Source organism: Acipenser ruthenus, chromosome 1 (assembly GCF_902713425.1).
Source record: "Acipenser ruthenus chromosome 1, fAciRut3.2 maternal haplotype, whole genome shotgun sequence".
NCBI lineage: Eukaryota > Metazoa > Chordata > Actinopteri > Acipenseriformes > Acipenseridae > Acipenser > Acipenser ruthenus.
Genome location: NC_081189.1, coordinates 60142951 through 60166013, shown reverse-complemented (window position 1 = coordinate 60166013; position 23063 = coordinate 60142951). Strand labels below are relative to the sequence as shown.

The window sequence follows — 23063 nt, the reverse complement described above, 5'->3', positions numbered from 1 at the left end:
GCACCCCAGCGCATCAACCTTCAGTTTCCTGGTCTGGGTACGTCACCACAAAGCTGTCCTGCCACAAATGTGTTTCAATTTTTTAGTTTTGTGTAATTGCAGAGATAAAATGTCAGTGTTTCTGTGGTGCTGGTGAGAGAGGGGTGAGGGGCTTAATTAATTGCCCATGTTAAAGTTTTCATCAGTTGTAGTTGTCAAACTCGTTACAGCCTTGTTGCCTTGTTCCTTGTTGCCTTATTGACATAAAAATGGTGGCATATGTATTCATGTTATTTGATGCTTATTTTTTAAATTATTATTTCTGACACAGAACTTATATTCTAATGTGTGTTCCAAAAGAGTTTTCAGAAGTTTCTAATTGTTATTTCAGTAACATTACTGACCCAAAAAACTTTTTTTGTCTTTGCATGTTTTTTTATTGTCACTGGTATAGCTTATCAAAACAGCAAACAAAATGTTCTGAATAGTGTCATTGTAACTAGCATTTATACTTTACTTTTTTAATTAATCAATTTAGTCAGCATTGTCAAAACTATTATTCTGAAAATAGACACCTTACTCAGAAAATAACTAGAACAAATAGTTTTAACATTCATACGTGATCTTTTCGACTGGCTTGTGTGGCTAGCTGGTCTTCAACGTATCACTTCCTGATAGGCTGGAAATTCATGGTTTTTAAATGGTAGTCAGTCAAGGAAAATATATAATTCCCCTCCAGAGGCAAATACTGTAAGGTATATACTATATATTTTCATATTTCTTTATAAAGATGCAAATTTTGTTGTCTGACCAGTGCTGTGTCTATTGCACTTATTCTCTCATTGTAGCGATTATATTTTAAAACTAAACTGGCAACAATGAGCCCTTCTTCTATCCTGATTACCAATAATTACGATTACAAAATTATTATTATTTTTTAAAGGAATCTCGATCACAATATGTAGGACTGCAAAATCTGGATCACTATTATCCAAATTACGTTTTGAAAAACCGGCCCCTGGAGTCGTGAATGTTCCCAAGCCTTTTTCGTACAACATACAGCCTGTTACACACTTGCCCTGTGAAGCTGTCACGAGCAGCCACTGCTTGTTACACTGGCGCTGACATTTTGATTCTCACATGTTGGCTGAGTAGGTCAGAGGGTGCAGAAGTGTAACAGATTATATTGTTTCTTGTGACTGGTTTCTCTGCTTGTTATTCACACAAATCATGTGGGAAATATACAGTTATTGACTTGAGTGACATTTATTTTAGTATTACTCTCAGAATTAGGATTGGTATGAACAGTTATTGTGCACATAGTGGGGTAAAATTATTTATGATAACAGCCTTCAGAAGTCACAATGAACATTTGTCATACAAATATAGTATAGTTACATTTTACAGCATAGCTTCATAGCTTTTGTACTGTAACTGTCTCAATGAATGATCTACAAAATACTTATACACACAGGTACAGAATATAGTAGATTAAAGCAGGTTAGTACAATATATAACCGTTACAGACCAGTGTTATAGCTAGGAGGTGGGTTTGGGTGATCTTACAAAACTCTCATGGAGAGATTGAAAAATAAGATATCTACAATAATGCCCTCTTTCAAATTTCTAAATTGCCATTGAGCCTTTTAACCTATCCACCTGCATATTTAAATCTGTTGTAAAGAAATAAAATGTAATACCCTTGTTGAGTACAACATATTTGTGCTTGTTCGTGAAATATTGCAATATATACTTGCTAATTTGTGCAATGTTGATTCCTGTCCACAAAATAACCTTGTAAGATTAGACTCATTGCCAGACTTATTACAATGAAATGGAAATATCAATTCTGCAAATATACTTTTGAAAGCTATCTGGCTAGCTAGTAATTGTGTCTCATCATTTCCATTCAGATAATATGAATGGGATGAATTACTTTAATCAGTGGAACCACTAAGTGGGAGTTTGTTGGGTGTGTCCACCCGACAAAATATTGTTGCACCCCATAAGTTTTATGAGGTGTCACATATTTGTGGGAGCTCAATGGCTTTCTATAAGTGATTAGCCATATAGCCCAAAGACGCATGGAGTATTTTTAATTCCGCTGCCCAAAGCAGTTTGCAAAGACTCCAGTGAAGAACTGAGGCACATGGCAACATTGTGGGGTGTTGCACCCCGACCAACATAATCCTAGTAGCACCACTGTTTGAGAACATTTTAATAAAAATAAAACAATAAAAACAATCAATTACCAAACAAATCCAATAAACATTCACAAATCTAACGCATTTATAGTAGCAAATTAAGCAGAATTGACAGGGTTTGAGTCGTGTATTTAATTTATCAATTCACTTTTCCTTCCAGTATATACAACTGCATAAGTACACAATACACACCTGTTTTATTTAATTATATTGAAAATGATACAGGAATGGTAGGAATAAAATTGACTTTATATAAATACTTATTTCTCACTTTGCATCACTTCTCAAACAAATGTATTATTTGACCTTCTTTTAGTAGCTTTAAGCTGTCTTTTGCTGATGAATAAGCCTTATGATTACATTCTGATTCTGTGTGGCATATTACAAAGCACTGACTCCCGGTGCTTTCCTCTTTGCAATGACACACCAGTTGCCATGGTCAAAGCATGAACTGACTATATGGAGCTCATTCACACTCTCTTCTATTAGATGTGACAGCTCCCCTTCCTTGAAAACATGATAATAACGCATGAAGTCTTTAGTATCTACCAGATTGTCCTGTTCATCCTCCACGTCTATTGCATCAAGAATAGAGTCTGTGGAATCAAGTGTTGAGGTTCTTTGGAAGATCCTATTACTCATAGAGTTTAAATCATTTGTACCGTTAACTGTAGGCTTATATTGCTTCCCATTTACTTGGCCATTCTTTCTGTTGACTACTCCTTGGTGCCCTGCGTTCATCTCTCTTAAAGTGCCTGTGTCTTTCCACCATTGTGCTTCTTCATGGTTTGTGGTCTCTACAAATACGTCATCCTCTTCAAAGCTCTGGCCATTTAACAATGACCCATCATGACCTAAATCTATACTACAGTGCCTTGAAGGCTGGACTAGAACAGCGTTGTCTACCCACCCTTCGGAGCTCCTTAGGGGCTTCATTTTCTCAATGTATTTCTTCATGCTGGATTCATCTAGTGATTTGGAAAAGAACCAAGAGTGGAGGGACTTCCTCAGGCCACTGTAAAGCCTCTTCTCTTGTTCTTCTGGAATTTTAATGCAGCATCTTCCGACTGATATGTAGCTGCCTAGACTGTATGAACGCTTAGTGCTGATCTCCTTTCTCAAAGCATCTGTCCGGCTGTAGTCCTCTGAGTACACAGTTGGATGCATGTCAATAGGTTTATCTTTGCTGGCATTCTCACCAGATTCAGAGGGGTTTCTTGAGCACAAGGCCTTGTTCCATGGAACAAACACATCCTGCTTTTCAAAACGCCGGCGCTTTTGTTCTAAGGCCCAGGCATATATCATGACCATGCCCCCAGGGATTATTGTTCTAGCTATTTCTCGTATTGCTCTGATTCTTCGTTCTTTGGTTGAAAAATGATGGATCACTGTTAAACAAAAAAATAACAGAATAGAATATAAACATACAGAATATAACACACTCAAAAATCAATTCAACACAGATAAATTTCTACTTATTAATTAAACATTTATTTATTTATATACAGGTATATATATATCTTGTAACAATTGTAAGTCACCCTGGATAAGGGCGTCTGCTAAGAAATAAATAATAATAATAATATATAATATATATATATATATATATATATATATATATATATATAACATTCTGGTTTTTGGTATAAAAAAAAATCTTTTGCAACAATAATTAGTAAGGACATGGCTAAATTAACCGATGTGTTTTTGTTTCCTCCACTTAGTTTTTTCAGCCAAAGCTGTTTCCTTACCCCTTCAGGTCAGACCTATTTTTGAATGGGGAAATAGGTTTCCTCACTTTAAACCTATTTAACAGGAAAATATTGAAATAACGGCCAAATATCTGAGTAATAGATGGATCCCTTGATACATATTAACTGCAGATGCACTTTTGAATTCTCTCTGTTCCTGTCAATAATAATCTATTTATAAAAAAAATGTTCAGTTCTATGACCTGTGCAACATCTTCTCCAGATGTGGCTGCTATGGCAGTTTGTTTTCACCGGAGCCCCCAATTCTCAATTGAAATGTATTTAGTGTATTTTACAATTTAGTAAAAGCAACAAAAAAAATATCAAGGGGGGACCTGAGGACGAAAAACATGTAAGATACCTTATGTTTATTTTATTTTGCTACAAGATTAAATCAGACTGTAATATATAATAATATTAAAAATATCAAAACAGTCTATTCATTTCAAAACCATTACAGGTAAAAATGACAGAGCAAAACTTTTATTTAAACTTACTATGTTTATTTGTCTGACTACGGCATCCGAGTTTTCTGATTTACAGATCTTTGTGAAAAAGGAAAGAATAATCTGTTTTCCCTCTTGTTTGAAAAGCTGAAAGTAAAATCTTTCCAAATTGAGACCGTGCAGATGTGTCTGAAAGCCCTTTACCTCCTATGGAGATAACAGCATTGAAGACCTGGTCCCTGAAGGGAAGCTGGAGGTTGTCACACACCAAGACTTCATGACCCTGCTTCCTGGCCTTCTCCACTAGAGGGCTACAGTAATCACAGCCAAGGTTGTAGATCTGATTGTTCACACTTAGGTATTTCCCAGTCCCACAACCTAAAATAAATTTAAAATGTATATAAATGTCATGAACTGTCAGACGCCTATACTAAAAAAGTACAAGTTTTACATTTTTCAGGGGCTCCCGAGTGGCGCATCCAGTAAAAACACTCGCTAGAGTGCAGGATGCGCTCTATAGTCTGGACGTCGTGAGTTCGAGTCTAGGCTATTCCACAGCCGACTGTGGACGGGAGCTCCCAGGGGGGCGACGCACAATTGGCCGAGCGTCGCCCGGGGGGAGGGAGGGCTAGGTCGGCCAGGGTGTCTTCGGCTCACCACGCACCAGCGACCCCTGTAGTCTGGCTGGGCGTCTGCGGGCTTGCCTGTAAGCTGCCCAGAGCTGTGTTGTCCTCCGACGCTGTAGCTCTGAGGCGGCTGCACGGTGAGTCTGCAGAGTGTAAAGAAGTTTTACATTTTTCCTCAAAAATAATGTGAACATGAAGGAATTAAGATAGGAAAAAAAATTAAATAAGTATAACAGTATGAATCAGTGGTTCATCTATAACTTCAAACACTGAATCATCAAACAAGGAAGGCATTTTTACCTTCTTATTAGTTTTACCAACTGGATGACTCATGTGGGCATGTGTATGTCGAGTGTGCTAAATTAATTCCTTTACATACGTAAATGTGTAGGCATTGGTGGAATAAAAGATCTGGGTAGCATGTTCCGTAGTCGCTGGGTAGGACTACAAAAAGCTCGGTCTCCCATAGTACAGAGCCTAGTGCTAGGTTGTATAAAACATCTGGCACCCACGGATCGTAAATTGCGTGCTGGAATAGGTAAGAAGCAGAATTTTGTAGTCAACCCGACACCTCACAGGGAGCCAGTGCAGTTTATACAGTACAGGTGTTATGTGCTCACAAGAAGAGGTATGTGTTCAAACCCGGGCTGCAGAATTCTGCACATACTGAAGCCTATTGAATACTTTAACAGTAGCCCAAGTCAAAAGAGCATTGCAGTAGGCCAATCTTGAGGCGATGAATGCATGAATTCATTTCTCAGCAGAAGATGAGGACAAAAATAATCTTAACCAGATGAAAGAATTACACTTTAATTATATTTCTAACAAGAGCTTCAAACGATAAGGTGGAATCGAAAATGATACCCAAGTTTCACACTTGAGGTGAAGCTCTAATGTCAGTGCCTTCCACAGCCAAACTGAAATCAGTGACCTTGCGCAGCAGTTGTTGGGAGCCAATTAGCATAATCTCAGTCTTGTCACAATTTAACCTTAAGAAATGAAGCTGCATCCAGTGCTCGATACCAGACAGACAACTGAGTAGAGGAGTGTTCGCCACATCAGTGTTGGGTTTAGTATGTAGGTAGATCTGGGTGTGGTCGGCATAAAAATGAAAGCCAAGACCATGACGTTGAATAATCTGGCCAAGTGGAAGTATGTACATACTAAATAATAATGGTCCCAGAACAGAGCCCTGGGGGACACCTTGTGTAACTGGGGTAGTATCAGATTTATAGTAGCCTCGGATAACAAATTGCATCCTATTAGACAGATATGACCTGAACCAACAAAGAGATGTTCCAGTGATACCCAAAACATTTTCTAGCTGTACTGGGGTAGAAACTTAATAGCAAGACAGTTGTATTGTACTAATGCACCAAAAGAAGCAAATGCCAGCAGTTACTACAATGGATATAGCTCAGGCAAAATGCCAAGGCATTTTAGTTCTTGTCACGTGACCTTATACAGAAATGTCACTGGTGGTAAATTTCACTGTCCTACCCTACGGCTTGTTGAACTGCCTTTACATACTTTTAAATCAACAATTCAATCATGTACATATTGCAATAATGCATATGCTAATAAAAGCATTAATTACAACTCTGAATTACTTCCACAAAGCTACTGATTGTGACTCAACAATTGAATTTGCATTTAATTCTGGGGGATAATAATAATACATCAGGCTTGCTCCTAATATGAATATCTCTGCTGCTTAAATATGAATCCTTGTGATTCTATGAAAAAGAGAAAGCAGAAGTAAAGTGAATAAATTACTTTCAATTATTTTTTTATTGATGGTGAGATGAGAGACTAAAAATGGTTATAAAAAATGAATACCTTTAGGCATACAATAGATTTTGTAAAGTTCAAAAGTCCATCATTGTGGCAGAGCAGGGCTCTGCCCTTAGAAATACTGGCAGGGAAGGAGTTAAATTCTCCTCCCTGCCCAGATTGATTGCTTCAGATGGGAGCAATCAGTCAATTAATTATTCAATTATGGACTTAGCCACCTGGCATAAAAGGAGGCCTCAGCCTCCCAGTTAGGAGGAGAGTTCTAGAAGGAGAAGCAAGAGTGTTTTTGTGGTTTTTGAATCCAGTGAAGGCAACGCCCAGCCTGGAAACCTTTATTTTCGTAAGTTTTGCTTTTTGCTTTTTGCTTTGTGTTTATTTTATGTTTAAAACCTTTTTGTTTGGCCCTTGTGCTGGTTTATTTTGTATTTTTATTTATTAAAAATCTTTATTTTGAACTTCAAACTGTCTCTGAGTCTCAAACCTCGGCCAATCCTGTCACAATCATATATACAGTGCCTATAGTAAGTATTCACCCCCTTGGACGTTTTCAGTTTGTGTTACAACCTGAAATCTTGATGCATTTAAATGGGAGTTTTTTTCCTTTGGTTTACACAACCTACTCAACATTTTCAATGTGTGAAAAAATTGGGGGGGGGGGGGGGGTGAAAAAACAAATCAATTAAAAATAAAAACCTGAAAAGTCTTCATTAGATAAGTACAGTGCCTTGCGAAAGTATTCGGCCCGCTTGAACTTTGCGACCTTTTGCCACATTTCAGGCTTCAAACATAAAGATATGAAACTGTAATTTTTTGTGAAGAATCAACAACAAGTGGGACACAATCATGAAGTGGAACGAAATTTATTGGATATTTCAAACTTTTTTAACAAATAAAAAACTGAAAAATTGGGCGTGCAAAATTATTCAGCCCCCTTAAGTTAATACTTTGTAGCGCCACCTTTTGCTGCGATTACAGCTGTAAGTCGCTTGGGGTATGTCTCTATCAGTTTTGCACATCGAGAGACTGAAATTTTTGCCCATTCCTCCTTGCAAAACAGCTCGAGCTCAGTGAGGTTGGATGGAGAGCATTTGTGAACAGCAGTTTTCAGTTCTTTCCACAGATTCTCGATTGGATTCAGGTCTGGACTTTGACTTGGCCATTCTAACACCTGGATATGTTTATTTGTGAACCATTCCATTGTAGATTTTGCTTTATGTTTTGGATCATTGTCTTGTTGGAAGACAAATCTCCGTCCCAGTCTCAGGTCTTTTGCAGACTCCATCAGGTTTTCTTCCAGAATGGTCCTGTATTTGGCTCCATCCATCTTCCCATCAATTTTAACCATCTTCCCTGTCCCTGCTGAAGAAAAGCAGGCCCAAACCATGATGCTGCCACCACCATGTTTGACAGTGGGGATGGTGTGTTCAGGGTGATGAGCTGTGTTGCTTTTACGCCAAACATAACGTTTTGCATTGTTGCCAAAAAGTTTGATTTTGGTTTCATCTGACCAGAGCACCTTCTTCCACATGTTTGGTGTGTCTCCCAGGTGGCTTGTGGCAAACTGTAAACGACACTTTTTATAGATATCTTTAAGAAATGGCTTTCTTCTTGCCACTCTTCCATAAAGGCCAGATTTGTGCAGTATACGACTGATTGTTGTCCTATGGACAGAGTCTCCCACCTCAGCTGTAGATCTCTGCAGTTCATCCAGAGTGATCATGGGCCTCTTGGCTGCATCTCTGATCAGTCTTCTCCTTGTATGAGCTGAAAGTTTAGAGGGACGGCCAGGTCTTGGTAGATTTGCAGTGGTCTGATACTCCTTCCATTTCAATATTATCGCTTGCACAGTGCTCCTTGGGATGTTTAAAGCTTGGGAAATCTTTTTGTATCCAAATCCAGCTTTAAACTTCTCCACAACAGTATCTCGGACCTGCCTGATGTGTTCCTTGTTCTTCATGATGCTCTCTGCGCTTTAAACGGACCTCTGAGACTACCACAGTGCAGGTGCATTTATACGGAGACTTGATTACACACAGGTGGATTCTATTTATCATCATTAGTCATTTAGGTCAACATTGGATCATTCAGAGATCCTCACTGAACTTCTGGAGAGAGTTTGCTGCACTGAAAGTAAAGGGGCTGAATAATTTTGCACGCCCAATTTTTCAGTTTTTTATTTGTTAAAAAAGTTTGAAATATCCAATAAATTTCGTTCCACTTCATGATTGTGTCCCACTTGTTGTTGATTCTTCACAAAAAATTACAGTTTCATATCTTTATGTTTGAAGCCTGAAATGTGGCAAAAGGTCGCGAAGTTCAAGGGGGCCGAATACTTTCGCAAGGCACTGTATTCACCCCCTTTGCTATGACACTCCTAAATAAGCTCAGGTGCAACCAATTGTCTTCAGAATTCACACAAGTTAAATGGAGTCCATCTGTGTGCAATAAGAGTGGTTCACATGATTTCAGATTAAATACACCTGTTTCTGTAAGGTCCCACAGTTGGGTAGTGTATTCAAAGCAAAGATACTACCATGAAGACCAAGGAGCTTTCAAAACAACTCCGGGATAAAGTTGTGGAAATGCACAGATCAGGGGAGGGGTATAAAAAGATTTCAAAGTCATTGAATATCCCTTGGAGCACAGTCAAGTTGATCATTGAGAAGTGGAAGGTATATGGCACCACCCAGAATCTGCTTAGAGCAGGCCGTTCTCCCAAACTGAACAGCTGGGTAAGAAGGGCATTGGTCAAAGAATCCAGCAAGAGGCCAATGACAACTCTGAAAGACCTACAGCGTTCCATGGCTGAGATGGAAGAAACTGTCCATGTGTCAGCAATAGCTCAGGTACTCCACAAATCTGGCCTGTATGGAGGAGTGGCAAGAATGAAGCCATTTCTGAAAAAAGCCCATGTAAAATCCCGCTTGGAATTTGCAAAAAGGCATGTGGGAGACTGTGGCAAAGTGGTGAATACGTGCAGACCGGAAGAAACAGACAAACAGAGACAGCGAGGTTGGTGAAGCTGAGCACTTGGTTGTGCTCAGCATTTAATAAACAAAACAAGAGAACACAAAAACAGGACACGGCACTCTACGCCAAAATAAAATAGACAAACAAAACGTACTAAACACTTAACAAACGGTGCACGGAGAGACAAACAAACACGGTGAGTACAAACAACTACTTATTATTATTTTTGTCTATTTTCCTTTCTCCTCTCCACACCCGTTCTCCACTCACGAACACCCAACCCCGAGTGAGTCAAACATGCATCTATATATACTGTTGTGCTGGGATTCAATTACTAATTAATTATTCACTTGAATCCCAGCACGTGAATTAATTACGTGCAACCTCGTGCTCAAATATTAAATACTTTAAATGCACGTGAAGTGATGTGCAATCCCGTGCCTAAATACAATTATTAATTTTAAATAACTCGTGCTGCACACACCCAATTATACCGTGCAGCCATCTCTATACACCAACATTAACACACGCACGCAACATACAACACAGAAATGCACACAGGGGCGGAGCACATTGCCACAGAGACTCTGAAAAGATGTGGCAAAAGATTCTGTGGTTTGATGAAACAAAAATTGAACTATTTGGCCTAAATGCAAAGCATTATGTCAGGTGCAAACCCAACACAGCACATCACCCAGATAACACCATCTCTACTGTGAAGCATGGTGGTGGCAGCATCATGCTATGGGGATGCTTTTCATCGGCAGGGATTGGGAAGCTTGTCAGGGTAGAGGGCAAAATGGATGGAGCTAAAAACAGGCAAATCCTTGAGGAAAACCTGCTTCAGTCTGCAAAAGACCTAAGACTGGGATGGAGATTAACCTTTCAGCAGGACAATGACCCCAAGCACCCAGCCAAAGCGACACTGGAGTGGCTTAAAAACAAGAAAGTGAATGTCCCAGAGTGGCCCAGTCAAAGCCCGGACTTGAATCCGATTGAGAATCTGTGGCAAGACTTGAAGATTGCTGTCCACCAACAATCCCCATCCAACTTGACAGAGCTTGAACAATTTTGCCAAGAAGAATGGGCAAATATTGCACGATCTGCTAAGAAATAAATAATAATAAGATCCAGATGTGCAAACCTGGTAGAGACTTACCCCAAGAGACTCACAGCTGTAATTGCTGTCAAAGGTGGTTCTACCAAATATTGACTCAGGGGGGTGAATACTTATATAACCAAGCCATTATAGTTTTTTTTTTTTTTTTTTTCATTAACTGTTTCACAATAAAAATTCTCTTGCCTCTTCAAAGTGTTGAGTAGGTTGTGTAAATCAAAGGAAAAAAATCCCATTTAAATGCATCAAGATTTCAGGTTGTAACACAACAAACTGTGAAAACGTCCAAGGGGGTGAATATTTACTATAGGCAATGTAAATACATTGTATAAATCCTAGGAATGCAGTTTAATTATGGAGCCGCTATCTTTATTGTAACTTTAAAAACAAATACTAAACAACTGTGATAACACTAACTGATAGTTTTGTTTTTATATTTTATGCACACAATTATCACAGATTTTGTTATTTGTACTTTTTAAAACACACTATAAGAAGGACTGTGCCATCATTAGAATTACATTTTGTGGTTGGTGCACTTAATGTTGGAGGAAATCAGACTGGTTTCAGGTTTGCTTCAGTTTTCTTACCAATGTCAGCAATCAGGCTTCCAGGTTCCTGATCCAGCAGAAACTGTTTTACCCGAGGCCAGGCCTTGCACCGCAGGTCACTGAGGTACGGGGCTGTTTTCTCATAAACGCTGTGCACATGTTGCTTTTCCAGTTGAATAGCTTCTTTCTCCATCCTGAGGAGATCAAACAATGCAGCAATTAACTATAGTAAACTGTCAATGTACTGTATGTAAGTGACATTCATATCCCCACAGATAAATAAAACAAGCATAAAAGTGACCTACATGAGCAGTATGTTCAAAAACTTTTTGTAACAAAATGTCTGTGGACTCAGGTCAACCTCCCACATAAATACTGTGAATAACTAAGAGGGAGCATGGGAGCAAACAACACTATAGGATCATCTACAAAAACTAATTTGACAACAGATGCAATTCTCTGCTTCACTCTACTATCTTCTATTTTAGAAAAACACCCTGCGTTTGACAAATCTTGTAATCCCTTAAATTAAAAACGTGGAGCATTTCCTGTCAATATGGCAATACCTTTTCTTTTCCTTATGGAAAACACTGCCTCATAAGCAGCATGTACAGTGCTTTGTTATCTTTTTCCCAGGCTGATCCCTGGGGCTGGGGTTCTGTGGCATTTCCAACTCTGAAGCATGCTGAGGCTCTCTGGGCTTATATTGCTGGCAGTGCCGTTCTTGTGTCCAGCTGGAAAGCATTGGGACAGATTGTCTGACTGGCTGAAATCCCTATGGTGTTTTTTTTTCCCAAGCTATGATTCATTCCACCATTTAACAAGCAGCCAGCCTAAACTTGCGAAAGCATGTTAGACATATATCAAGATAAAGTCCTTAAACTGGGACAGTATGGAAATATTGTGAACCACTTCCACGCTAAGGGGAAGCTCTGGGGGTTTTATTTTTAGGCTCTGTAATGCATGAGTCACTAAGTGCAAAACTCTGAGAGTGTAAACTCAGTAATGTTGTTGTAAAGGCAGCAGGGAACCTTTTAGGTGCTTTTTCATTAAGTTATTAAGTATTCAAGAAGATATCATTAGTTGAGGTTTTAAACAGGAAGGGACTGGTATTAAAATATCACACAAATACTGTGCCCTCATAAAAACAAAATCACCTCAGTTTGAATGAATGAAGTTTAACAAGAGGCAATGTGAATAAAAAAACATTGCTAAAATACTTATAGATCAATAACTAAAGTTTTTAAGTGTGTAACTGATTTATGTTCTACTGTTGATTTGATTTAACTTTAAGACAGAGAGAGTTATTAACACTCAGACTACTGATAAAAGCTTTGCACGCACTATATTACTTTCACTTGCATTTGCGCAATATGTTTTGTGATTCCACCTGTCAGACTGCCTGTTTGTATGTCACTGTGGAAGGGTGTGGGTATTCACTGACACAGGAGACCGAAGGGTGTAGTTGAAACACCGCACAGGTGCCCAGTTTTATTGATTTACTTTTTTTTTTTTTGTGTGCTGGTAATGATTTGTTTTAGCCCACAGAGGGCGCTGTTGCCTGTGGCCTGAATACCAGCGATGGTAAACAGGTCCACAGAAATACCCACAGGTAAACAGACACTCTGGGGCATTCACAAGTGCTCTGAAATAATAATAACAAAAGGCGAAATCAAAAAGAGAAAATAAAACACAGTAATCAAAAACTACAAAGAAAAGGTGCTGCACTCGGCAGTTACCCCAACCGTTGCTACCTGCACGGCCTGGGTCCTCGTCCTACACTTCACCGCTCCCTCAGCCTGCTTTCTATGCACTTATGGGGTCTGCCCAAGGTTTTCCCGCTACCAATATCTTTATTTTCTTCTCTTCTGGTTTCTTTTTTTTTTTTTTTTCTTTTTCCCGGTCGTTCTCGGTCCTGGAGCAGAGCTTCCGCTAGCTCGTTGTTTCTTCGTACCTGGGCAGAGCTGAGGGAACAACAGAACGTTATTTATAGGGTCAGCAAGCCCACCAATGCCCGCCTCTCAGCCACTCAGAGAGAAGGAAAGCCCACACACCCTCTCTCCCACCTCTCTGTGTCACTGCCATGACTGACCGGCGGATATTGCAAGGCTGCTGCCCTCTTCCTGCAGCACTATGAACGCACCAGAAGAGTCAGCACAGATCTCCCCCTGTTAGTCACAAATACATTTTTTCATTTATCTAAAAAATATCTTGTCTGGTAAATAATTGTTTAGAACCAGTTATTGATTTAGCATAATCTGGGGCTCTATACGGTCTGCTTGTCTATTTGTCTGTCTGTATGGTGCAATTACATTGTTAACAGCTTATCTAGCTATAAAGGGCATTTTTTAGCACAACTTATTATGTATACAGTGGATGCAGGTCATGGTGATCGATTTTCATGTTACTGGTAGCTCTAATTTTGTATTAACAGTCGTTGTGGTGGGTGAATGTCACTGACGTGCTTGTTTATCATTTTAAGGTGTATAATATTTCAGTTTATTACATACTCATAACTGTTTCATTCTCCCACTCCATAGCTAAATATAGTAATTTAGTGACGACTTGTTGGAGGAGTGGGGTATCATGTCTTTGATGGATGAATCATTAGCTTTCATTTCCTTTCATAAGAATAGCATCATTTTTACATTGGAGAGGACATCAATAAATAACTTGGGAGTTATTGAGGCCATATTTTACCATCCAAGAAAAAAAATAACACATTCAACTTAACGGTGATCAACCAACATTTTCTATTTCTTAACTATGTAAGTTACATTTCTAAATTATTAATTTGTTTTCTTAAGTACTGTTAAACAAGTCTTCTTTCTACGGCACCACAACATACAATTATACGCTTGATTATCAATGTCTGGTTAGGCAAGAGTAGGTGAGATATTAGGTTGCTATTGCAAATGGGTATGTATAGTATATAAGCCCTCTTACTGTTTGCTTTATTTTACTCTAAAGATACTTCACCCTTAGATAAAACATGTTGTCAAACTGATCACTGTACTGTGACATGACATATAACCTCTTGAGTTTGCAATCACACAACACCCACATATTCAGATACAGGTTTCCTGTGGTGTTAATTGAGCTAGTCACAAAGCTGCAATTGAAGTAACCTTGGTGATGTTTGTATAAACGTATGAATAGACCTGTGGCCAGGAATCCAACAAACTGGCCTCACATACATGGAATCATGCATGCCGTAGTTTGAAAGGTTATGATGTTTACAGTGCATCCTATTTAAATATGATACTGATGAAAAATGCTGAAATGGGGATAAATGTTACACCTAATGTAGTCATATAAATGACAAAGCTATGTTATCTGATCAAATACAAAGCACAGAGCTGGAAATTATTTGGAAAGTGACAAATGGGAATTGATTATTACCTAGCTCTTAGATTTATAAATAATTGTTTGTGTTTATCATTTTCATATGCTTGTGACGGGGTACACCCCACCCCTGTGTGTATTTTAATTATTTTGTATTATTATTATTTAAATGTATGGTTTAGTGTTTAAATACACAATGTTATGTTATTGTTGTTTTACAGCATGGATGGTGTTAGAATGGATTAATTTCTTACTAATCTGCAGACGGTCACATGTATAAAAGCCTGCAGCTTTGGCTTAACAAGGTTAATTTGGTTCAGAGGCAGAATGTGAGACATGAGTCGTGAGTGAAATTAAATACTATAGGAAACAATTGCTACTCAATCACCGTGTTTTGTTTGGCCATTGTGCCTTTTTTTTTAAAGGTGTTTTGTTTTGTTCAAATGTTTTATTTATTATTAAACGTGCGCATCAGCACTTTCATACCCCAGTCCTGTGTGTCTCCTTCCTGGTCTGACATCACCCACAAGCCATCTTGTCACAATGCTACTTCATACTGTATGAAAATCCCAATATACAAGAAGATCTGTGTGATTCAATTTTAAGACTATCAATAACAACACATGGAATACTGTCTAATGATTGCTTTCAGTTGCAACCATTAAAGCAGGGCTTAAAATTGTTGAGACTTCTGCTTGCACTATTATGCCGACAGATCGCGCCTGATATTTCTGATTACAGGTGCGATCTGACGTCACTGGAATGAGAATTTAAATATCTGCCGGTTTCAAAGTGCTTTGACGGTTTCAAGTAGACAATGCAGTGAAAGCTTATTTGTTAAAAAATGTCCTCTCGATTTACCGTTCTGTCAGAGGCTGAAAGGCAGAACTCTGAAATTCTGGGCTGTACTTCCTCCAATCTGCAAGACCATGGTAAACGAAACAATGCTATGGAAGAGAGAAAGAAAACAAAGACAATGGCACAGTCTGTGCTGCAGCACCCCCTAAAGGACATTCACAGGAAACACTAGCCTCCAGAGCATTTTGGGGCATAACTGAATTATTAGGAACTCTAAAGTCAGCGTGAAATTTTATGAATGCTCTGATGTTAGCCAAAAGAAAAAGCCAAGGCAAATTATAGTTGAGTAAAGTTTAGTTTAATTTTATATTTGAGTGTTTCTTTTTTAGTGCTGGTATTATACAAAAGGAAATACAAACTACTGTACATAATTCAGATTGTAAAGGAGAAACGGCCTTTCATTCCACTTCAGGACATGGCTTTATATAACACGTGTAGATATCCTTGATAAGCCTGGTTATTTCAGTGCATCAAAGAACAGCTTACAGAATAAATGCTTTGATTTTTTCTAACAGTTGCCAATAAAACCGTTCACAAAAGAAGCTATAGAAATATTGAGCAAAATTGGTTTAGTGATGTTTTGACATCTTCTGTTGTTGAAAAAAACTGTAGGTGGTCTTCTGCATGTCTGCATGAATACTTATTGTAACAGACTGCCTGTAAATCCTCTGGGACACCATTGGAAATGTGGTTATTTTCTACATCAAGGTAGGAAACATTTAGAGAGGTGAAAAACATATCCCATACTGTTATTGTAGCACTTTCGTCAGGTAATGGACATGAAACACAGAGAACAGCACCAGCTCAGCTCAGCACTCTAAAGTGAATGATATTACTTTAAATAGTTCCAGTAGTCCTATGATTTAATAAATAACAAAATAAATCTGACAGTGGAGTGCACACACCACATATTTATCCTCAGTTAGCCCTACTAAAATCAATTACACACAGATCTCATCAGCATAATTCAGTACAGATTTGTCTTGTAAAACCAATGCATTGCTCATCTAATTTTTCAATTCGTGGAGTCAAGGGTTTCTGTCACTTTCTCAGGTTTCTGTCACTTCTTAACAGGTTTAAAAGCATTGCAATGCATGGATTAACAGTAACTACAGTATTGTCTCTGTTTGGACATAACTATTCAGCTGTGCATTCTTCTTATTTTTATTAGATTGATATTACTATATAATAATAATAATAATAATAATAATAATAATAATAATAATAATAATAATAATAATAATAATAATAATAATAATGTGTTTATCTGTAGCTCAGTACAGGGAATCAAATCTAATGGAAAGAGATAGAAATATAATTTATGAATGGTAAAAATTGGAGAGATAGGGATTCATAAAATGAGTAGCACAGCACTTAAATCTTTTGGCCCATTTAAAACCCATTTTGTTATTATAAAACATATTTAGCTTTATTATATGACAAGTGAAATACCTTTGCCATTAAATTTAATTGGGATTCAAAATCCTGTTACCCTGCAATAACAGGACACTGTGCAATTTGTCAGTCTGTCCCAGATTGATTTATTTCAAATCAAACTCTAAGCGGAAGAAGCACTCTGCATGTTGGCATTCAAAAAGAAAGTTAAGTATACTTTAAGACATTAGAAAGCAAGAATAATTACGACAACAGCCAAAGAGCAGAGAGCACTGAAGAATTTAATAACCCATGTGTAAAAAAGGATCCCTATTAAATTAATCATGAGGGAATCTAACAGTAAAGAAAATCACGGCCACATCAAATACAGAGAAAACTCTAACGACTCATAAATAATGCATATGTCATATAGTAATTGAGGCATTTCACACAGCAACACTACTCGTGTCATCTTCTACATCCTTTAAAAAATCACATTCCTTATGTGATATGCATTCATTGCTTTGAAGTAAGTGCTTGTGAATAAGATACTTTTTTTTTTTACATCAAACTGTTCTAAACTGTTAAAATACAAGAAGGATACTAAAAATAATTCTATGTTTCCATTAGTAACATTAACTCCAAATCTGCCATCTAATATTGATTGATATAATGCAACAAATTACTATAAACTGAGGTAACTTCCGATTGATTTAATTGCTTTAGTGGCATCCTACATATATGAAGTGTATAAAACTGTTACATTACAAAACAGATGTCAGTAAATCTCAACCTCAAACCATTAAGGCTTCTTTAAAACATTTGCATACCATTTACTGTCAGGTTATAAATGTACAATTATGTACATTATGGATGCATTTTACATGATGAGCTCTAAATGCTCCGATTAGCTTTTTATGTGTGTCATGCTTCTGAGACCTCAAGATTAGAAACCATTTCATATAATTAAACAAACAGCCATCAACCACACTAATTTCAAAAAGACATTGGAAATAAAGCTGTATTGTTCCAGTGCTTTGTTTTGCGTGGAACTTTTTACTTTTAAAACTACATGATTTTTTAACTAATTGTTTTTCAGTGTAAGTCATGGTACTTAATGCTTTACGAGCTATGTATGTTTAAGATACTGATGCCTATTTGTGCAGTCAAATTTGAAAAAAAACTCAACCAACAAGTTTGTCAAAATCTCACAGCATTTTACATTTTCTGCTTTAAACTACTTAAAGTTATATATGTATATCACCACATAATGCATCAATTGTAAATAGTATACACTATTTATTTAAATATATAAATCAACCAATAAAATAATAGATTTTCATGCTGTGAACATAAGAACTGCAGTTGTAAGGACACACAGCATACAGGACAGTACAGCTCATTTGCAGTTCACAGCCTGACATTTCCTGTAGATACATGATTCAAGGATATGACCTACCTGTGTTTAAGATCCTTCATCTGCCTGTTTAGTCCTTGCAGTGACCATTATTCCACAGACCTGTTGGGAAATGTACAGAATCTAAATCTAAACCAGCCAGCTTCTCCATTTTCAAGAGCTGCTGCTCTGGTACAGCAAGGCATCCTCTGAGGCACTCTAATAGTGTTAGTCAGTGTCTGTCTATTGCATTAGCTTGCAAATATGCAGGCCAACAGTATCACAGCAGACACTTGCAGTCATCTCCAAGGCAGGAGTGAAAATGCTGAAGAAACAGGTTATGGAAGCTGCCTGCTCATGTGACCTAGCGCTCTCTCATTCAGGTGATGTGCTAAATCCTTGTCTTGTGTGACAGACCCGGGTCCACAATTACAACGTTCTCCTCAGGGAGCTGCTTGCCTACCTTTGTCATGTGCTGCACACAGCATGATTTATAAACATCATGATGTGTGTATGGGCTGGACTCTTGCACAGTAGTTCCCTGGGGAATAAATAATTCTGATTCACAGAATGTTTTTCACAGCAAGTTAATGCATAATCCTGTAATCCTAATATTTTAATCAAGGCATATACCTAGACTTCTGATTTATTCACACACATGAGTTCAATATTAACCAGTTATTTAATGCGAAAACAATTGTTTAAAGGCCTTATGATTCCAGATACAAAGATATGATAGTGACCTGAAATGGCATATACAGTACAACTTGGACAGTGTGCAATCTGCAATGTAAATACATTGTGCAGTTGTTTATTTTATGGGATTATTCTTTATAACAATACAAGGGCTTCAGGGATTGTTAATTGTGTCTCATCCTGGATTTAAATGGGAATATCAGTGTATGGACCGTGTTTGTTCATTTGGGAGTTGCTGTGAGCTATTAACCAATGATACATGTAGACTCTAACCATTTACTAAAACTGTATTGGCAATTTCAATAGAAATGCTAGTGAGGGACCATGACATTGACATTTCAATTTAGGACTTAAGTATAAATGAAGTAGTTAAGAGTTTTATCTTACTGATTGGTAAACAAATTATTTCAAATTATATCTTCAGATCACAATGCCAATACAAACTGCATTAAAAAGGTAAAAAAGGAAGGGTTCAGGTAATCAATAGAACAGTTCTCAAAGAAATTTCCAAAAACTGTTATGCATTTTATATACTGAGTTTTTGAGTGTTGAGTTCCACAATCACATACAAGTGATTCCTTGTTTCTTGAAGAAAGACACTGATATCAGTGAAGTTATTGGTTTCATTTACAGGCTGCTATCAATTTCACCTTTCATACTTTGACCCTTTTTTTTTTGCTTTACCTGCGCATAATAACATCCAAAACCGTGTCTTTATTTTAGTGGTTGTCAATTATTCCTTACTATCTTGTATGTCTAAATATTAAGCATACTTTTATTTCAATGGCAAATAGTAAAACATTGTATTACATTTGTTTATAAAATGTGTTTGTTATTGTTGTATCAAAAAGAAAATAATGAATTCTCCATAAAGCAGATTTTCAGTTTATTTGATGGTAAAAAAAGCAGATTTTCAGTTTATTTGATGGTAAAAAAAAATAAAATAAAAAAATCATAACAATTATTTCACTTCTGTTACAGCCAAGGGGAACCGACAACAGTTTTTTTTTTTTTTTTTTTTTTTTTTTTTTTACTAGGGCGCTTGGAACACAGTTCCCTTTCAATTCAAAGACGACCACCAACATTATGTATGGGATATTCCTGCGCTTGAAGTAGGTATTGCTGAACTCTCTGTACCAGAGCTGCCGAAGGCCCCTTCCTGGGATGACGCACTCGGTCCCGCCCACCCAGGGTATGAAACCGTCACTCACAGGAAGATCTCCCTCTTTTTCCCTCTCAAGACGGTATGGTAAGACCTCTTTGTTTAGCTGAGCGTGTTGATAGGAAAGAGCCTCTCGAGTCGATTCGAGTCAGTTGTATTTCCCTGGCATTCGTGCTGAAAGCTGGCTTGCCACTTTCCTGGAATCAACGACTTTTGAAAAAGACAGTCCTTTTACCTTTCTGTCTTTCAGCGGCCTCCCCGCTTGCGTGGTAAGCCGCTCTTTATATCTGTCTGTCGTATGTGAGCGACTGTACAGTCATCCGCAAATGGTTGTCTTTTCTTCCTGAGAGTACACGTGTCCTCCTCGGGGCCAGGCCTGGCCGTATCCCCGTTGTTGAGTAACCTCCAGCCGCGCTCTCCTCCACGGGGCTAGGCCTTGCCGTATCCCCGCTGTCGAGTGGAGCCGCTGGCCAAGCCCGACCACTGCGGTGAGCACAACAGTGGTAGCGTATGTCAACCACCAGGGAGGCCTACAGTCCCCAGGGTTGCATCGTATAGCTTTCAAGCTATTGATATGGGCTCAGAGGAACCTGCTGTCCCTGCGGGCGACGCACATTCCAGGAGTGGTGAACTTGGCAGCGGATCTCCTCTCCAGGAGAGGTCCACATCCGTCAGAGTGGCGTCTCCACCCTCAGACAGTGGAGCGCATTTGGGAACGGTTCGGGGAGGCACAGGTCGATTTCTTCGCTTCGGCAGAGACGACACATTGCCCCCTATGGTACTCCCTTCATTGCTTAGGCGGTCCACTCGGTGTAGACGCCCTAGCGTGCGAATGGCCCAAAGCGCTTTTGTACGCTTTTACACCTATACCGTTGCTCCCGGCTTTTCTGGAGAAAGTCCGGTTAGAGAAAGCATCAGTTCTCCTAGTGGCCCCCAGGTGGCCCAGGAGAATATGGTTTTCAACCCTGTGCCAGCTGTTGCACGACCAGCCCTGGGAGATTCCACTTCGTTTGGATCTCCTCAGTCAGGCAAAGGGCTCTCTTTGGCACCCAGAGCCAGGCAGGTTCTGGTTATGGGTCTGGCCCCTGAAAGGGACTGCTGGCTAGCCCTAGGGCTATCGGACGCGGTTGTGAGTACGATGCAGAGCGTTAGGGCGGACTCCACTAGGTCTTTGTATACCTATAAGTGGAAGTATTTTCAAGCTTGGTGTCTGGCTAGAAAACATGACCCCATCACTTGCCCTATGCCAGTCATATTGCAGTTCCTGCAGGAACTACTTGATGCTGGAAGATCACCTTCCACTTTGAAGGTGTATTTAGCAGCTATCTTTGCTTGCCATGCCCCCGTAGGAGGACTGTTCTCCCCGAATGGAGCCTTAATATTGTATTAGAGGCTCTTACAAAGGCCCCGTTTGAGCCCTTAAACTCCATAGAGCTGAAGTATCTGTCTATGAAGACAGCCTTCCTGTTAGCTATCACCTCCGCTAATCGGATCAGTGAGATGCAGGCGCTGTCTGTACACAGCTCCTGCATGCGTGTTTGGGAGGATGGAAGCAGGGAGTCGCTGCGCACCAATCCCGCTTTCCTCCCCAAGGTGATTACAGCTTTCCACATTAACCAGTCTGTGGAACTGGAGTCTTTCATCCGCCTCTGTTTGCTTCAACGGAGGATGAGAGATTGAATTTCCTCTGCCCAGTGAGGGCACAGAAATATTATGTACTTAGGACAAAAGCTTTGCGTCAATCTGACCAGCTCTTTGTCTGTCACAGAACACGGACTCTAGGACAGACCCTCTCTAAACAGCGTCTGTCACACTGGATTGCGGACAGTGTCGACTGCGTATAATGGTGCTGGCTTACCCCCACCTGGTAGGGTAGCCGCACACTCCATTAGAGGGTTGGCTACATCTTGGGCCCTTTTTAAAGGTGCCTCGATGTCTGATATTTGCACTGCGGCTAGCTGGGCTACACCGCATACTTTCTCCAGGTTCTACCGTATTAAACCTCTGGGTTAGGCAGTGCTTGTGTGTCCCTCATATGCTACCGTTCATTCTCCCTCGCGACGGCTCTGGTATACATTATCCCATACATAATGTTGGTGGTCGTCTTCGAATTGAAAGGGAACGTTTGGTTACTTACCGTAACCCTGGTTCCCTGAAAGAGAAGACGACCACCAACCACGAAGTTGCTTCAGTCGCCCTCACTGGTTCGATGGAAAAAGAGGGAGATCTTCCTGTGAGGGACCGAGTGTGTCATCCCAGGAAGGGGCCTTCGGCAGCTCTGGTATAGAGAGCTCAGCAATACCTACCTCAAGGGCAGGAATAACCCATACATAATGTTGGTGGTTGTCTTCTCTTTCAGGGAACCAGGGTTACGGTAAGTAACCTAACGTAATCCTTGGTCGATTGGAAATGTCTTGCTACACACTTTTTATAGCTAAATCAGGAACATATCTTCATCTCATCAGTTGCGGGGGATGATACACACTGAATAATGAATTAGAATTGACAAGTGTTACAGAGAACCACATTTAATTATTATTCACAAGTAAAGCCCAAAATGTAAAAAAAAAAAAAAAAAAAAAGATTTAGGTGTAAACAGCAATCAGCAGTTTTTTTTTTCTTTTGACATTTTGTATATAATTAATAACACATACAGACGTGCTCAAATTTGTTGGTATCCCTCCACAAAAAACGAAGAATGCACAATTTTCTCTGAAATAACTTGAAACTGACAAAAGTAATTAGCATCCACCATTGTTTATTCCATATTTAATAGAAATCAGACTTTGCTTTT

The 23063-nt window shown here is 39.0% G+C and overlaps 1 protein-coding gene across 3 annotated transcripts; it reads right to left on the bottom strand.

Moving 5' to 3' along the window:
• Nucleotides 1-391: 391 nt before the first annotated feature.
• On the bottom strand, nucleotides 392-18863 carry LOC117421101 (probable tRNA methyltransferase 9B). 3 transcript variants are annotated; one of them, XM_059026861.1, is made up of 7 exons: nucleotides 18475-18863; nucleotides 15645-15730; nucleotides 15270-15339; nucleotides 13193-13402; nucleotides 11478-11632; nucleotides 4585-4758; nucleotides 392-3571 (listed from the first exon to the last, which is right to left on the bottom strand). In XM_059026861.1, exons 5-7 carry the CDS (start codon nucleotides 11629-11631, stop codon nucleotides 2565-2567), a joined length of 1335 nt encoding a protein of 444 aa, XP_058882844.1. In that variant the 5' UTR covers nucleotide 11632; nucleotides 13193-13402; nucleotides 15270-15339; nucleotides 15645-15730; nucleotides 18475-18863; the 3' UTR covers nucleotides 392-2564. The 3 variants fall into 3 exon arrangements, with proteins under 3 accessions (XP_058882844.1, XP_033890931.1, XP_058882850.1); XM_034035040.3 differs by lacking the exon at nucleotides 15270-15339; XM_059026867.1 differs by lacking the exons at nucleotides 15645-15730; nucleotides 18475-18863 and having other exon boundaries at nucleotides 15270-15591.
• Between the last annotated feature and the right edge of the window lie 4200 nt (nucleotides 18864-23063).

What these genes read in the sequence shown, in the direction of transcription:
- LOC117421101 (XM_059026861.1), bottom strand. Translation starts at nt 11,631, where the DNA reads ATGGAGAAAGAAGCTATTCAACTGGAAAAGCAACATGTGCACAGCGTT. An exon ending in AAGCCTGATTGCTGACATTG is followed by an intron (nt 4,759 to 11,477) that starts GTAAGAAAACTG and finishes AATTTATTTTAG; the next exon opens with GTTGTGGGACTGGGAAATAC. An exon ending in TGCTGTTATCTCCATAGGAG is followed by an intron (nt 3,572 to 4,584) that starts GTAAAGGGCTTT and finishes TTTGTTTAACAG; the next exon opens with TGATCCATCATTTTTCAACC.